General features: G+C 40.3%; 1 protein-coding gene across 1 annotated transcript in view; it reads left to right on the plus strand.

Moving 5' to 3' along the window:
* Nucleotides 1-3,125: 3,125 nt before the first annotated feature.
* The window catches only part of BMPR2 (bone morphogenetic protein receptor type 2), a 182,994-nt gene continuing 167,770 nt past the window's right edge, over nucleotides 3,126-18,349 (plus strand). The window contains exon 1 of the mRNA XM_059928494.1: nucleotides 3,126-4,465. Coding sequence (XP_059784477.1) covers nucleotides 4,390-4,465 — 76 coding nt within the window. The 5' untranslated portion in view covers nucleotides 3,126-4,389. The remainder of the gene's footprint in view (nucleotides 4,466-18,349) is intronic.

An 18,349-nucleotide genomic window follows, 5' to 3' on the forward strand; every position in this document is an offset into this window, starting at 1 on the left:
TACAATGAGCAGAGTCCATGTAGTGGATGCTGTACTGAGTTCCAAGATCCACCCTTTAGGACTGAAACACCACGTCTCCCAACTGCTGGAAATATTGGTGGCTGACAGCGCTCAACTGGGTCCCTTTCTGGAGGGGTTGCTCTTGCCTAAAGAGAGCCCTCTCACCCAAGGAGCACCTCCCTTCCCTGGGTGCAGCCCACATCCAATGATGGGTTGGCGTAAGGGTATAAAGACCTAGCCCCTGACTCAATTTAGGACAATGTTGAAGGGCCATCCTAGTGCCAGAGCTCCCTGCAGAACTGGCTGAAGCCTCAGTTTTGTAACTGTGCTGCAGTTCAACTTCTCCCTCTGCTCAATCTTGTGACCCACAGTCTCTAGAGATTGTTCTTGAGAGCACCACCCCAAAACCTCCTATATGCAAATCTGTTTCAGGGTCTGTTTTCCAGTGAACCCCATTTGTGATGGGCTTCCTAACGACTTGTATCAAACATACCACGTGTGAGAACTAAACTTTTGTTGCAATAAGCTGCTGAGAAGTTTGTTACAACCCAGTTTATCCTAACTAGTACAGATAACAAACTTGCCTGCCCTGCTAATCCTTTGTTCTCACCAGAGTTTGACTTTATTGTCTGTCTTGTCTTATTGGACAGATTGATTGCCAAGTTCTAGTTTTTCTCTGATGTTCTTTCTCATAGTGAGTGAACAGCCATGTCCCAGATGAGCTATTACAAGAGTCAACTACAAATTGGCACTCGCCATTGGCACTTGCCATCTACCTCTACAAGGATTAGATCAGGTGCTTCTGCAGCTGCTGATTTTCAACACCCCCTGAAAGGAGTTCAGGGTGGAGAGCAGAAGTGAGGCACTCTGTGCTCTGGGAAAAACTGGCAGAACGGGTCTTCAGATTGTTATTTTCAGGAGACGATTTTATGAGCCCAATTCTTATATCTCGTCATATCTAGAAAAACACTAAAATCCTTCATGGTGACGACTGCTCCTTGTGAGTAGAAGAAACCTTCTGTAAAAAAATATGGGCTTGATTGCATGTATGCCCCCTTCACCAAAATCACATATATACTGACCTTCCCCCCTGCCTCTTTGGAGCAGTTTCTCAGAGCTATCTGGGATGCTATCTCCCGGGCTGCAGTCCTCATTTTGCCCCAAATAAAACTTAACTGGCAACTCTCACGTTGTGCATTTTTTTAAGTTGACACAAGGAACAACAGAAAAGGGAAGAGGGTTGTATATCTAGTTGTCTACTAATTATTCATACCAAGTTGGTGGCATAATTTTTTTCATATGAATTTCCTAGGACCCTTTCTTCTTTTCTATATAACCTATACATTTATAATATGTCTAAAGGTACTTCTTGTTTCTTAGGAAAATTTTTATGCAAGTAAAAATAGAGTAATCAAGTACTTAATCCCAATTTGAGAAAGAAAAACAGTATACTACCAATTAATAAACTTTCTACACCTCTAACATACTTAAATCCTATTGCTCTGAGTGCTAGCTCTTATTTCTTGAAAGTCAAATGGTAGAACAATACCAGTTCCTTATTTTGGGCCTTTTGGGGAAAAAAAAAATATATATATATATAGTAATAAAACTAGTGAATCAAAGTATATGCTTTTTTTTTTTTCTTTTTAAGGGATTTTACTACAGAGAAAAACTTCTCTCTGCCTGAAGGGTAAACAGTATAAAAATATTTCCACTAAAAAGAGTCTGAGAATACTGAGCTGGTATTACCACAACCCCTAATTATATAAGATATTTAGTATGATAACAGCAACTAGTGTAAGGAATGTGAAGATTTATTTACATCAAGTTCAGATAAAGAGATAAAAGGGGACTTGAATAAGCAAGCAAAGAGTATGACTTCAGGAGTGTATATTTGGAGGTATCTTTGAACTGCCCTTAGCCACAATGAAAGACCAGCAAAACCAGTCTTCAGAATAACCCTTCTGCTTAGAAGGAGAAGGGAAGGCTAGACTTCACCTCTAAGATCGCCCTCCCACGCAGATTTTCCACCTCGCAGCTAAGAATTAAACCCAGACTTCCGATCATGGCGCCAAGCACGTCACCTTCTCCCTCTTCCCCCAGCAAAATCCCACCCAAGTCGACCAGATCCCTCAGGAGTGTGTAAGAGCTGCAGGGCGGGGGTGGGGGAGGTGGGAAGGATTCCCTTCCCCAATCCTGGTTGCTTGGGGTTTTGCAATTCAAAAAAACCCCTACTAAACAGATCCTCTCCAGATTCAAAGGAAGCTTCTGTACCAGCAAGACCTGCTCTTTTCCTCGGCTGCGTAGACCCAACCCCACTCTTTACCTAGACGCGGCGACTCCTCACCGCAAATTTCCCTTCAAATGTCCTAAAAAGCCCCTAAGGCCCCAGCCTTTGTGAATAAAGGCCCACCCTCGAAGTGGAAACAGCGCTGCATAGACAGATATGCACAGACAGCAGGACAGCGAATACAATTGTAAAAGAATGAGTTCTTTCTGGCTTTGCATCCTTTCAAATGTTCAGTACTCCCGTTAGCTAAGAAGGGTTACGGTAATGGGTGCTTGAGGGAAGCAGGACACCGATTAGAGCAAAAATATCAATATAGGGGTGGTCTTTCCAAATTCCGGCTTTTGTTTGAGTCAGTGAGAGTAGCCCGAGGAGGCCAAGGTCTCCGGTTCTGCTAAAGGTGGGTCCTTCCCAATTCTTTGGGCTACGGACAGGCAGGCGCGGGCCCCAAGAAACAAAGGGGGTTGTTCTGTCCTTCGAGGCTTTACTCGAGTCCCAGAGGAGTCAGAGGCTACATCACCGAGCTCGGAAGAGTTTGCCAAAGGCTGGACAATACATGCGGCCGCCCTCTCTTAAGCACGCAAATCCCAAGCGTGGACGTCTGGAAGGTGTATATGTGTGTGTGTGTGTGTGTGTGTGTGTGTGTGTGTGTGTGTGAAGGAGAAAGGACAGTGCTGTCCATTGCGGGGTGCCGGCCCCACCGTGCCCTGCCCTCAGTGGCTGCGCTAGGGCCGCGGAGTCCGCCTCAGTTAGCCCTGGAGTGAGGGGCGGGGCCGGGCGGGGCCGCGAGCGCGCAGGCGCAGTGCGGCCTCGTCGCGCCGCTGCAGCCGCCGCCGCCGCCGCTGCTGCGGCCGCCGCCCGCGCTGCACCACAGGCCTGAGACAGACTGGGCCGGGAAGAGACGGAGACGGAGGAGGAGGCGGAGGCGGCGGCGGAGGCGGGGCGACTCCGGTGACCGGGAGCGCCGCAGACTGGCAGCTGCGGCGACTCCCCCCTTTGTGTCTGGTCTGCCCGGAGCCGCTGGAAGTGCTTCCCGGAGGGGCGCGGGGTGTCTCGCCGCCTCGCTGCCCACCCCCTCCCCAGCCACCTACATCCGCCCTCCCGCCGCCCCCCACCCTCGGCCCGCGACGCCCGAGCTCCGCCCGGAGCCTAGAGCTGCGGGAAAGCTAGGAGGCGGCGGCGGCGGCGGCTTCCTCGGGAGGGGGGGGTTGTGATTCGCTCAGAGGAGCCATTGACGGGAGAAGACAAGGCTTTCACAGTGGAATTTACCTCAGGCAAGATGGAGCGGCAGCAATAAAAAAGAGAGAGAGGAGCGCACCCGGGAGGGCTAGAAAGGGCAGCCTCCCGGCACCTCCCCTCCGCCCGCTGTCTCGGGGAGCTCGGGGCCCAGCCTGAGGACCCCTCCCCTCCCCCGCTTCCCACCGCCACTCAGCCCTCCCGCCGGGACCTGCCGGACCCTCGTAGGATTGTTCCGCGAAGGCGTGAAGGCCGTGGGTTTGTCCATGGAGGCCAGCACCTTTTTCGATCCAGTCGAGGAAGAGAATTTGCTTTGCTCGAAATCGGAGTAAGGGAAGCACCGAAGCGAAACTTAAAAGGAATCTTGCCCTCCCGGAGCACAGGCGATGCGCCTCGGGCCGCCGGGCGCCGCCGCCGCCCGCCTGGTTTCGCCCTTCCCGGCGGTCGGGAACTTGTGCTGATCCTCGGCGCCCCTCGAATCCCTCGGCACCCTGGATATGTTTTCTCCCAGACCTGGATATTTTTTTGATATCGTGAAACTACGAGGGAAATAACTGCGGGGCTTTCTTCTTGTCTCCCTGCTTCTCCCCACAGACATGCCTTCACTTTGGGGGGCCGAGGCACCCTGTCCTGGGCGAATGAACACCCGCAGCCGCAAGGGAGAGAAATGAAGGGAATTTCGGCAGCGGAATGAAAGCTCTGCAGCTCGGTCCTCTCATCTGCCATTTGTCCTTTCAAACTGCATTGTAATACGGGCCGGATAAGTCCGACGAGAGCGAGGACTAGCCTCCCGGCCGCGTTTCTCCGCCCTCGTTCACTTTCCGTATTTCTTTTCTCTGCTCTCCTGCTTCTTGGCTGGCCCAGGGATGACTTCGTCGCTGCGGCGGCCCCGGCGGGTGCCCTCGCTGCTGTGGACCGTCCTGCTGGTCAGCGCTGCGGCCGGTGAGTAGCCCCGGGTGGCGCGTCCGGGCCACTTCTGCGGGTGGCGGGGGAGGGAGCCTGCAGAGGCCGAGGCCTGCGCTCGCCCGTCGCGACGCGGCCGCCGATCGCCCGGTACCTGCGCGCCTTTCCTAGTCCTTCCAGGCAACTAACCTTTCACGTTGACGTGTAGTTTCGAATCCCCGCACCTCGTATTCCCCACCACCCCACCCCACCCCCGCCGGGGGAAAAAAAAAAAAGACACATTGGGTGTGGTATCTTAACATTTTTAGCTGTGAGGTAATGCAAGGATTAAAAATAATATTTTAATCACCAGTGAACACTGTCTATTATGAGATCTTTGGAAACAGACCTGTAGATTTTTTTTTTCTAATATAAAGAAGCAGATTTGGCTTACAGTAAAAAGAACATCAACTGTAGAACATATAGTTGAACCTTATTTTTAGATGTAGATCACTCATTGAGAATCCATGTTACTTTCATTATTCCAAAATGTTCCCGAATGAATTGAATAAATGTTGAGGAAGGCAGAACTGTGAGATGCTTAATATACTGTATAATATTGTTAATTGTTATTATCGTTAGTATTATTTTGTTCCGAAGTATGTTAGTAATAATATTTTCATCTTTTCAATCTGGACAGTCGTATTTTATATGCTTTTGGAATTACTATTGGGCTTAGAAGTATTTTTGGTAGCTTTTCATTTAGTCATGTGGCATCTATTGACTTTCCTGTCATTGAGACAACTTTGACCTCACATCAGACTTCTAGGAGATTTGAGTCCTGAAAGTTCTTTTGACATTTTACTGAAGCTTAAAGGGAAATGGTAGTCATCCTTTCCTTAGAATATTTTGATTTTAGTTCTCAGACACCTTAGGAAAAACCTCGTTTCATCTGCAGTTACTTTTCAAGCAGTCTTTTGGTGATTTGCTTTTAGAAATTTTGGGGAGTGAATCATACATATAATTCTTAAATTTGGTTTAGGATGGCCAAATAGATTATACATCTAAAAATGAATAAAGGACAACATAACACCTTTCCAGTTATTTTTTCTTAATAAGTGTAATATTCACTTTCAGTAAATTTCTCATTGCAATGTTAGACACGGACGGGTGTTTATTTCCATTTAAAAAGTCTGCATTGGGAAGATACTGAAACAGTTTTTGAACTTTCTTTTGTGCTTCTGATATTGTTGATTAATGTCTATTATGTTTGTGATAGTTGTGTTAACATAACTTGAACTTCTGAATTGAATGTATTTTGACACTGATATTTTAATATTCTTAATCATCACAATTCCTTTTGGGGTAAAAGTGAATGATTTTTCTCCAGAGTTCTTTATATTCTGTTAGCTATTTAAGTTCTCTAAGTAGTAAGCCATGTGGTCCCTGTAAAATATGAAGAGAGTAAAAGGCGTTAAGTTCAAGCAGTCGTTCTAAGAGGAGAAATCTCAGAGCATAGACTTGTTAGTGTTCTTTGTTATTCTTGACCTTTTTAGAACATAGATTCTCATTTATTGTTGACAGGCTTATCATTTTTTGATCAGAACTGATAAAAGTAAGAATAAACTTGATTTCTATTTGGTAAATAAAATATTAGAATAATGGCCCTTAAAAGGGATGGATTAAAGTAATCACTGTTTAAAAGTGATTTTAGTCATCTTTTTCTTTAGTATTACATAGCACCAGATGCCAACATTTGTGAAATTGGATTTCAGAGCTGTAACAATAATAGTAATAGTATTTATTGAGTGCTTGCTCTGCGCCAGCAACTGTCCTAATAGCTTTACATGTATTTTCTCATTTAATTCTCATGACAGTTCTTTACTCCAGGTTCAGTTATGCTCCTTTTACAGAGTGAGTGAAGTATAGAGAATTTAGATAACTCACCACACAGTCAGTAAATTGTGGAGCTAGAATTACAGTCTGTTCCCTTACCTATCACATTAATGATGACAACAACTTCTCACTCTAATTGGGAACATTGAGAGAGTTAGTGTCTTCACCAGATTAGCCTTTCAAGAGAAGCAAGGACTCTTGACAGGATCTTGGTACAGCACTGGTTGCGCAAATGTCATGGTTCTAAATGTGTAAAACTTTGCCTAATATTGGAGTGGCTAGAGCAGTTTCATTAAGTGCAAGGTGGCTAGAGAGGGCTTGTGTGAATTTGGGATATATAGATGCAGTGATGTAACTAGACATGTGCAAATGGTACAGCTGAACAGGAAAATAATACTGGAAGACTGATATCACATCTCTCTATGGGGTCGTGGATAATCCTCTATTTCTTTTGAGTCCCTCTTTCCTGCTTACTCTGTTTAGTTCTTGGATTCCTTAATTCTAAGAACAGTTAGTATGCAAAAATAAGAATTTATGAAAAATATGTGCTTGTTTGGTTTATAAATGATTTTTTTTTCTTTTTTTTTATGGTCTGGAACAGGGGCATAAAGCTGAACTTGTTCTTTTTTTTTTTTTTTTTTTTTTAATATTTATTTATTTATTTAGGCTGCGCCGGGTCTTAGTTGCAGCACGTGGGATCTTCGTTGTGGCATGCGGGATCTAGTTCCCGGACCAGGCATCGAACCCAGGCCCCCTGCATTGGGAGCAGGGAGTCTTACCCACTGGACCACCAGGGAAGTCCCATGAATTCTTAATTTTAATAAAAGGATACAATATAATGTAATACTTATTTAAAGGTCAGCTTCTGTTTAAAAAAATTTTTTTTTGAAAAAAAAATGTTGCCAAGCTTTTTATTTAGGTTGTAATGGTTACAGATAACATATCTAATCCTATCTCCTGCCCCACCATATGCCGCCCAATGAGCAGACTCAGCTAGTCTTTTCCCTCCAGTCTTAGTTCTTGTGTTCATCCTTCTTGTCCTTCTTGGCATCCTTCTTGGCCTGGGAGACCAGGGAGCCCATGGTATTTCAGATGGTCTCATTGGGATCCCTACCTGGAAGCTTCTCCAGGACACTGAAGGAATTCAGCGTCCTGCATCATGTCATAAACCTTTTTCTCCTTGGCTGGCTCACATGTGTCCGTGGCTCAGTTGTCACCCATGTCAGCTGATTCTGCCTAGTCAATGTCAGTTGATTCTTCCTGCATTTGAAATAATTCACTTGACTGGATTTCAATTTTACATACATCTCTTAAGAAACACACACATTGTCTACAAAAGCTATCGTGGCATGTGGGTTGCTGTAGTGGTGGTATTGGTATTAGTGTGTGTGTGAAATGTGGGGAGAGATGTTTATTCTAGCTTTCCTTCATTAAAGGCCAACTTTCTTAACAGTGAAAGAGAAGAAATTGAATATTGGTCTCTGATGGGTAAATTCTAACTATAAAAGGTACAGAGTGAAGTCAGTATAAATCAGTTAATTTTATAACTGGCCATATCGCTTTTTTTTTTTAACTGAAGTATAGTTGATTTACAATGTTGTGTTAGTTTTTGATGTACAGCAAAGTGATTCAGTTATACATATATGCATTCTTTTTCATATTCTTTTCCATTATGGTTTATTACAGAATATTGAATATAGTTCGCTGTGCCTATACAGTAGGACCTTGTTGTTTATCTATTTCATATATAGTAGTTTGTGTCTGCTAATCCCAAACTCCTAATTTATCCCTCCCCCACTGCCTTTCCCCTTTGGTAACCTTAAGTTTTCTATGAGTCTGTTTCTGTTTTGTAAATAAGTTCATTTGCATCCTATTTCATATTCCACATGTAAGTGTTATCATATATTTGTCTTTCTCTTTCTGACTTACTTCACTTAGTATGATAATCTCTAGGTCTATCCATGTTGCTGCAAGTGGCGTTATTTCATTCTTTTTTTAAAAATAAATTTATTTATTTATTTTTGGCTGTGTTGGGTCTTTGTTGCTGCGTGTGGGTTTTCTCTCTATCTGCGGCGAGCGGGGGCTACTCTTCCGTTGCGGTGTACGGGCTTCTTATTGTGGTGGCTTCTCTTTGTTGCGGAGCACGGGCTGTAGATGCATGGGCTTCAGTAGTTGTGGCACGTGGGCTCAGTAGTTGTGGCTCGCAGGTTCTAGAGCGCAGGCTCAGTAGTTGTGGCGCATGGGCTTAGTTGCTCCGCGGCATGTGGGATCTTCCTGGACCAGGGCTCAAACCCGTGTCCTCTGCATTGGCAGGCGGATCTTAACCACTGCACCACCAGGGAAGTCCCCTCAATAAATTCTCTTTAAAGAAATTCTGTGTAAGGAACTGGTAGATGTAAGGTACAAGTTTTCTCCTGTGGCGTGCCTTTAAGAGTCTGTATGATATGTCAAGTTACATAGCAATAAGATGTTAGGGGAATTATTACCAGAAGAGCTAATGTAAAAGTTTACATACATACCTAAAGTCCCAGTGTCCAACACTGTCCATCAGCCTTGCCTTGAGCATATTAAGTAACACTTAAACTTCATTACACAAATTATCAAGCTATAATACAAAATTTGTGTAATCATTCTCACCTTAAATGTGTTGACTGTGGACTTGATGGAAGAATTATGGAACATGATAAAGTATTGTGCCAGAGGTATTGGCTGTAATAGTTTTAGATGGAATTGGATGTTTGGGGGAATAGAAGGATCGTATGCACACATATCTCTTTATGGCAATTCCTCATCTATATCTGGAAGGCTAGATGCAGATGGCGTTGAGAAATTTCAATTTGTTAACGCCAGAAGATCTTCTTGTTTATCTTTCAAGACAGTTTTCCCTTAAAAATTTCAGTGTCAAAAATATACTTAATAATATACCTTTATTCTGTCCCAGCAATTTAAGTGCAAAATAGCGTGATTTAGAGCAAAACATGACTTAACAAATGACATAGTGTGTCATTTACATATATGTATATATGTGTATGTATCTAATAATCCAAACCGCCTAGTTCTTTTCTTTCATTTAAATGACGAAATAGTTGACTTTTCCCAACATTATTGATCTTTCTTCAGTCTTTGCCTTTGTAGACAAGAATAGTCTATGAACCAAGCTATATAATTGTAAAAGACACTCTAGGCCAACCTTTTAGGGAAAGCTTTGTTTTTGTATTTTTGTTTTTCTTTGAAAAGTAAAGAGAAAATACTGTTAATCCCATAACTCCAACACTGTGTTTTATTTTGGTGTATTTACTTCTAACTTTTAAATAAAGGAGTGTATATTTTTGTGTGGGTGTGATTGTATAATTTACTAATTATATTTCAAACTGTTTTTTGAGCCTTGCCATGTGGCATGTGGGGTCTTAGTTCCCCAACCAGGGATCGAATCCGTGCCCCCTGCATTGGGAGTATGGAGTCTTAACCATTGGACCGCCAGGGAAGTCTCTACATTTCAAACTTTTAAACATGGAATAATATGTCACAAACAGTAACTGTGTAATATTCCATTGAGTGTATTTGTTAGTATTTACTTGATTCCTGTTAGGAGATGTTTAGCTTGTCTTGGTTTTCTTCTCTTAATAAAGAGTACCATATTGAATGTTTTGTGCATATGTCCGTCTTGTGTTTTGGTTTATTTCTGTATTCTCATCTTGATCTATCAGCAGCATGACTCAGTTTGATCATTTTTTTTTCCTCCTTGAAACACTTCCTTCATTTGTGTTCTAAGATACCACACTCTTGGTTTTCCTTCTGCTTCTCTATCTACTTTGATAGTTCTTCTTTATGTCCCTCACCTCTAAATGATATGTTGTCCCAGGACTCAGTCCTTGGTCCTTTTCTCTGTCTACACTTACTCCTTTGGTGATCTCATCCAGTTTCATGGCTTTAAAAATAACATCTAGAGGCTGAAAAGTTTCAAATTTATTTCCATCCTAAACTTCTTTCCTTGAAATAAAGTTGCGTGTAGCCAGCTGAGTGAGTATTCCGCATCTCCACTTAGATGTCTGATAGTCATCTCGAACTTAGCATGTCCAAAACTGAACTCCTGAGCTTCTTCTGTAGGCCTGTTCCTCCTGTAGTCTTACCCAACTCAGCAAATGGCAGTTCTGTCATTCTAGTTGTTCAGGCCCAAAATTGAATATATCCTGTCTCTTCATTTTTTTTTTTTTTCCACACTCATATCCAGTCTGATAGAAAAAATTCTTGGCTCTACCTTCAAAATATATCTAGTCTGACTACTTAACACCTCCACTGCTACCATGTTAATCTAAAAGCCATCTTCTCTCACTTGTAGCTTTTCAGTAACTTTTGTTTTCTCTAACACTTTTGCTTTATTACATTAACTTTTCAGTATAGTATCCTTAGTCACCCTTCTCAAACTTAAGTCAGATCATCACTTTTTTCTGTTTAAAACTCTCTGATGCCTCTCCATGTCACTCAGAATCACAATCAGAATCTCAGAATCTCACTCAGTCACAATCATTTAAAATATCCTACACAATCTGGCCCCTACTACTTATGGCTGTATCTGCTGACCTCTGTCTTGTTCAACTTTTATTGTGCTTTTAACTTTACAAAGAAGTAAAAATTCAGAAAATCAAATGTTTTAAAAGAGGTTAGATTTAAGATACTTTATATAACTTGATAGTGGCTACAGTTAGTGAGTAAATCTGTATTGGGGGAGTAAGGGAGGAGACATGAATATTTCTTAAGCCTTTACTATATCCACTAAATGCCTTACATATTTACTGTGTTATCTCATTATCCTCTAAATAGACTGATCGCTACTATTATTTTTTCCTTATTTTACAGATGAGTAAACGAAGTCTATTATACCTTCAAAGCAAAGCATTAATGTAATATATATAGTGTTAGCCTGCAGGTATAAAATACTTGTAATAGTTCAAGCATCTGAAAATCTTATTGGCATTTTAATCATTCAGGAATAATTGCCTAGATTGAACTACTTCTTAGTTATGATTTCTTATTTTGCTATAAATGACAGCAGATTATTTTCGGTTTTGGTTTGGAGTATAGCAGTCAAATGTTGGTGGATAATAAAAATTTTCATAGAAGATTCAAAGCTTAAGTTTTGGAAAGGAACACCAATTAGATCAGAAGAGAGGTGATGACATACTTAGTGGAGGATAAATTTTCAGTGTTTCCATCTGTTGTTAGTGATTAGAACCCCTAGGGGCCAGTCTAGTGTGAAGAGTAACTTTTTATATTTAGTTACTACCCAAAGGGCCATATCATGGTGACAAGAAAGGCAAGATTAAGAACAGTCAAATGATGTCAGAAAATGAATTTATTCATATTACTTATCAAAACAGAGTTCTTTTTGTGAGAGATAACTTTTCTGGGATATTTATTTTTTCCTTTTGCTAAACCAGTGTGTTAGCTTGATGAAATGTTATCAAGAATGTTAAACTAAATTCACTTTATCCTTTAACACCAACTTTTTCCATTTATCCAGCACTTCTCTAGGAATCATTATTTTGTCCACTTACTTAGGTTTATGAGAAATTCAGTTTTACTGATTCTTGCTAAATCCTTTTAAGTGCAAGACAGTACTCAGATTTGTACTAAGTCAGCTTAGATTTGTACACTAAGCAGCTAATAGGCTGCTTATACTTATACTTCTACTTATACTACTGGTAAGTAGTGTAAGTAGAAGACTCACTATTTAGTCTCGTGGTCTCTCCCAACCTCTAGGAAATGTGATCTTTCCAAGTATCTACAAAAGGAATTTGGGAAACAGCACCATTAGTGACTATAGGAAGTACTAAGATAAACTTGTATTGACTTTGCTATGTATTTTAAGACTTGTTTTTGCTTCTAGACTTTATTTCTTTGAAAGAATCTTTGTTTTTTAGAATCCTAAAGTTGTAACACAGAATCACTAAAAAAATTTTTAGGTGATAATGAAGTATAGAAAATAAAAAGACCCATTCCCTCTTTACTTTTTCTCTAATTCCATTCCCTAGATGTAACCATTGTTAGTAGTTTGCTGTATAATTTTTCATACTTTTTTTTTGTATGTACTATAAATAAACATCTGGGTATAACTAGAGTTTGTTTTTTTAAACAAAGGTAGAATCGTTACGTACTATGTAATACACAGATTTTTGTGATTATTCATGCAGGATAGTTCTGGAAGTAAAATCATTTGTTGAAAGTTTGCACATTTTAAAATTTTGATATGAATTTTCAAATTTCCCCCCAAAAGATTGTACCAGTTTTCATTTCCACCAGTAGTATATCAGAATTTCCATTTTCTTATACCTTTTCCAAATATTGTATAATATCAATGTTTTTAATTTTTGCCAAAGCAAAAGCATTGTATTTTGTTTCAGTTTGCAGTGCTTTAATTATTAGTGAAGCCAAGCTTCTTTTTGTATGCTTACTGGCCAATTGCATTTCTCTCAATTACCTGTTCAGGTATCAGATTAATTTTCCTAATGATTTGTTTCTTTTTCTTATTGGTTGAAGGTGATATTAATATAAAAGAATGATTTTATGCAATTAGAATTGTTTATCTTTTCCTTTTTGATGTCTGGGTTTTGTGTTATCTTAGAAAAGCCTTTGTTCTGTCTTATAGTAGATGAGTCTATAGGTTTGTTTGTTTTTTTTTAACGTTTAGATAATTTAAACCACCTGGAACTATTCTTTGTGTTGTACGTATAGTAACTCAATAATAATAAGAAGGTAGATTCTCTTATGTATTATCCCCATTTACAGATGAGGAGTTTTAGGCACAGAAAAATTAAGAAACTTGCCTGTGGCAACATAGCTAATAAGTGATAGAGGGGGAATATAGACACAGGCAGCTCATGCTCTAAACTGCTGCACTCTACTGCTTCTTATATAGGCAAATTGTCTTTCTTTTTTTTTTTTTTTTTTTTATGGCTGTGTTGGGTCTTCGTTTCTGTGCGAGGGCTTTCTCTAGCTGTGGCAAGCAGGGGCCACTCTTCATCGCGGTGTGCGGGCCTCTCACTATCGTGGCCTCTCTTGTTGCGGAGCACAAGCTCCAGACGCGCAGGCTCAGTAATTGTGGCTCACGGGCCTAGTTGCTCCGCGGCACGTGGGATCTTCCCAGAGCAGGGCTCGAACCCGTGTCCCCTGCATTGGCAGGCAGACTCTCAACCACTGCGCCACCAAAGAAGCCCTAGGCAAATTGTCTTTTAATCACTGAATTCCAAGTAGACAAAGTGTCCTGTTTGGGTAGTGAAAAGCATCATTTAGGGGCAGTTAATTTGGAATATATAAAATGTACTTCTGCTAACTTGTCATAATAGATTTTTTGCTTGTCATGGTAAATAGGTGACTAATATCAATTGCTTAAAATGCCTGAGCACTGGGACCCAGACATTTTAGCTCTCATTTAGAGCCTTCCCTATTATTTTAATTTAAAAGTTTCTAAGAACCCTGGTTGTTTGGGTTTCTAACGAGGGAGCATCAAGTAAGTAAATAATATGACTAATATCAATGGCTTAAAATGCCTGAGCATTTGTATTCATTTAATGTATTCAGAACAAGTTTGAGTTAGAACCTGTTCTTTTCTTTGCAGCTGGTGTGTGGAAATACATAGCACCAAGTGGAATACTTCTGTCATCCTAGTTTTCCATTCTAGTGGTCATATTTCATAGGAGTAGTACAGATGTAGGGAAGAATAGTGGTAGCAAAAGGTAAAGGGACAGAGTTGGGGGTAGTCTGAGGGAGAAGGGAGAAAAAGTAATTTACTTAATTTCCTCTTTTATTGTCTGTCGTTCTCCACCCAAACTGCCGCAGCTTGGTCTGGCCTTGTTGCCCTTGCCTTTTATCTCTGTATTGGTGTACGCTCGAAAGCAGCATACCATTCTTTGTGTAAGCTCTTCTAGGTTTGTGAATTCAGACATTTTTAAACAGTAGCTTTGATATTGGAAAGTTTGGGAGCTATTACTTAAAGCAAAGAATTATATGTGAAAAGAAAACTCTGAACAATTAAATGACAATATCAGAAGGAAGATAATACAGTCAGAAGTACTAAAATTACTGTGGGTTGCATTTATCATCCTGTCACTTAAGTGAACCGAGTCCTGAAATCTTTTCAGCCCATTTTACTTATTTAGGTCACTAATTATAGAATTTGTTGTTTAGAAGATAACATCTAGTTAAAGTGTTTGGAGAGAGAGTCCTGTGAGATTCAACTGAGTCACCTCCTCAGTAATTATCTTGAGAATTGTGTTGGAGAAGCAGTGAACTTCTGTAGCTAATGAATATTTCATTACTGTTTAAAGGAACCTGTTGTATAAAAGATTTACCAAAAAAATGTGACATTAATAAAGTAATACTTGGGACCTCCCTGGCGGTCCAGTGGTTGGGACTCTGTGCTCCCACTGCAGGGGGCGCTGGTTCAAACCCTGTTTGGGGAACTGACATGCCGCGAGGCATGGCCAAAAAGGAAAAAAAAAGTAATACTTAAATACAAAGAATTATAGTAGATGCTACTGAGAGTAGCAACGTAAAATAGCTATTGTTTAATAACCATAATGTCCCTCTTTATGAGTGCCAATTGTGTGTCAAGTACAATGCAGAGTGTTTTTAACATGTTTTTCTCTATCAAAATAGCTGAAAGGTAGGTATTTTTCCTATTTTAAGATTAAGGAAGCAGATAAACAGAGATTAAGTGCTTTGTTTGATGGTATATACTTCTAATAATAACTTATTACTTATTGAGTTATTTACTGAATACCTCTTTATGACAGGCATGCTAAGTTTTTAACTTTATTTCACAGAATCCTTATCCTTTATTTCATAGAATCCTTGTATCAGCTTTGCTGAAATAGATATTTTTTTCATAGATAAGGAAACAGTTGCACAGAGGTTAAATATATCACCCAAAGCCTTACACTTAGAAAATGGCAGAACTGGAATTCAAGCCAAGGTTTTCATGATTTCTGAAAGTCTCTGCTCTTAACCATATTTCCTCTCAAGACTTTCTCATTTTTAAGAGAGAATTGATCACATTGAGCTGCCTTTCAACTTTGAAATTCTGTGGATTGTTCTCCGTAAAATAATAAAATTAGGATAGATTATCTTCACACTAGTTGTGTAATAAACGGTATTCATTGAACATGAATATGCTAACTGTTTTGGGTAGAGAACGACAGACAATAAAAGAGGAAATTAAGTATGGAAGAAGTATGGATCACTGTCCCAGTATTGACAGACTTACCCTATTATAGGACAAGAGCATAAATACAATGGTGTATGTTCAACTACTGGCTGGGTTAAAAAATCCAAATTTGAAGTAAGGTATACAGAATGCATATAGGCAGTAATAAGAAGGATAGTAATAATTTGGGCAGTGGATAAGTCACTGTGGCTGGAAAGGCATGGCATAGAGCTCACAATTCCTTTGAGGTTGGGCTAAGGGAATTCACCTCATAACGGAGGTACTCTTTAGAAGAGCAGCCAGGTGGCCAAGGCACAGTGACCAAATGTGTGGTAAACATAGGTGTGAGCCAACTGTAAGGAGCAGGGACAGAGGCTGAGAGGCCTAGTCAAGTGGGCTAGACTGTACAAAAAAGAGGAGGAGGAGAAGATTCAGCAACCTGAGTAGTCCTCTGTCATTCCTGTGGCCACTGAATTTTATTATTTGGTTGACGGTCATCCTACTGAGCCCATGGTGGTGGGGTGGTGATGAAGGCTGAGGTTATTTGGGGCATATATATTGTCTTATTTAAGATTGGCTTAAGTGCTGTACTGAACTCTGAAGACTTGAGATCTGGCTAATAATGGTTTATAATCCTTTGTGGGGAAAGTGTTGTGAGGGGAGTATAGATGATTAAGAAGGTAGCGATCAAAGTAGCAATCCAGAAGAGAGAGACACATGTAAGATCTCACTGATACTGTTTAGGGTTGCATTTCCCAGCCACATTACTCCTACTACTTTCATTCTTTTTTTTAAAAAAATAATTAATTAATTAATTTTTGGCTGTGTTGGGTCTTTGTTGCTATGCGTGGGCTTCCTCTAGTTGCGGTGAGTGGGGGCTACCCTTCATTGCGGTGCGTGGGCTTCTCATTGCAGTGGCTTCTCTTGTTGCGGAGCACAGGCTCTAGGTGTGCGGGCTTCAGTAGTTGTGGCGCACGGGCTTAGTTGCTCCATGGCGTGTGGGATCTTCCCGGGCCAGGGCTTGAACCCGTGTCCCCTGTGTTGGCAGGCAGATTCTTAACCACAGCGTCACCAGGGAAGCCCTACTTTCATTCTTGACAGTTGGAGTTTTTGGGGTATCTAGCTATGTTTGCTTTGTTTGATGACAGAATTTAAATCAGGTAAGAGGAAACACTTAAAATGAAAAGCAAGTAGTAAAAGAAAGCAGAGGGTATCATAAAGAGATATAGGAAAAGAAGCCCCATTTTAACCCTTAGGTAATGTATTATATGATATATATTAAATGATTCATCAGAGGTATTGTATGCTTGATTTTGTTTTGTTTTTTAATAGATTCAACCACAATATATTTCCTTGATAGGAGTGTCTTATAGTTTTCTTGAGCAAGAAAGTTTTATTGATACTTTAAATCTCTAGTATACTAAGGGTGAGAGCAGTGTTAATGAATAACATGTCCCCTAAAAAATACCATGTTTCACTAAACCTAAGAACTTTTGATCTATAATTTTGTTTAAGCAGGTTACAGTAGTAAAGAGAAAATGATTCTCTGGTTTCAGTGTTTTATGATGACATTTCTACAGAGAAAAGTATTGATAATTTAAATTCAAAATTCTTCATATTGCATCTTTAGAGATTTTCTTTACAGTGTTTTTGGGGAAATGTTTCATTCAGCTCTTTTCTAATTATGTGTGAAAAAAAACTGACTACTAAAATAAAAGGGCTATATGTGAAGCAAATTATATGCTGTAATGCCTCTTATGTTGCCAAGTACACTTAATGAATGAGGCAGGAAGGCCATTTAGCCATCCAGGGAGGCAACTCAGCCTAGTGCTTTTCTATAGGGCAACTGTTAAAATAAGTTTAAAGACATCATAAGTTTAAGGAGAAGACAAGTTTGTAACACTCCTGAAATGAGCCAAGATAAAATACTCACCTGCTGATTTTTGAATATTCTTACGGTTTTCTTATGTCTTCTGGCATTTGAACACTGTTTAGTAGTGTTGAAAGGAGATGTTGAGCAAAATATGTAGGAGACCTTACATTCTGTAATCTAGCTTATACATGTTGTATTTATGAAGATTAGGTTAGGTTAAGAGAATATCATAGTATCTTGTAACCATGAACAAGGCATCTGGATTTCTGCCTCTAATGGCACTTACTTGTTGAGAAGACAGATCATAAATAAGTAGTAAATACATAAATGAACAAGATAGAGATTATGATAAATGTCACAGGGTTAAGGTGTTAGAGGGTTAAGGTGTTCAGTGGAGCCTTCCTTACAAGGTGACATCTGAAGAATTAAAATGAGGCAGATTTGTGAATAATTGCAGGAAGAGAAACAGAAAGCACAAAGGCTGGAAGGTGGGAAAGAGCTTGGTATTTTACAGGATCAAAAAGGAGACTGGTGTGGCCTATAGTAACTTAGGGAGAGAGATGCATGACAAGGGGTTAGATAGGCAAGCAGGAGCCAAATCTTGCGGGGCCTTTTAGGCCATGGTAGAAAGATGAAGAGTTTGAATTTTAGTCTAGGAAAATGGGAAATGCTGTTGAAAGATTTTACACAGAGTAAATTCATTATCTAATTTTCATTTTTCAGCGGTGACTTTGGCTTGTATGTGGAGAAGGATTAGAGAGGAGCCAGGGAGAAATAGGAAGCCTGGTTAGGCAGTTGTAGTAGTCAAGATGGACAAGGGAGGTGGCAGGTTGGATTTTTCTCCCTGGTACTGTCAAATAACATTTTGGTATCATTACACACCTCCTTCTGTGATATACTGTTTTTTAAATAGCAAGGACTATTTCTTGGGTTTAGAGTGTACAGTTGAATTAGTTTTAAAAATGTATTTCCT

The sequence above is a fragment of the Balaenoptera ricei genome, chromosome 7 (assembly GCF_028023285.1).
Source record: "Balaenoptera ricei isolate mBalRic1 chromosome 7, mBalRic1.hap2, whole genome shotgun sequence".
Taxonomy (NCBI): Eukaryota; Metazoa; Chordata; class Mammalia; order Artiodactyla; family Balaenopteridae; genus Balaenoptera; species Balaenoptera ricei.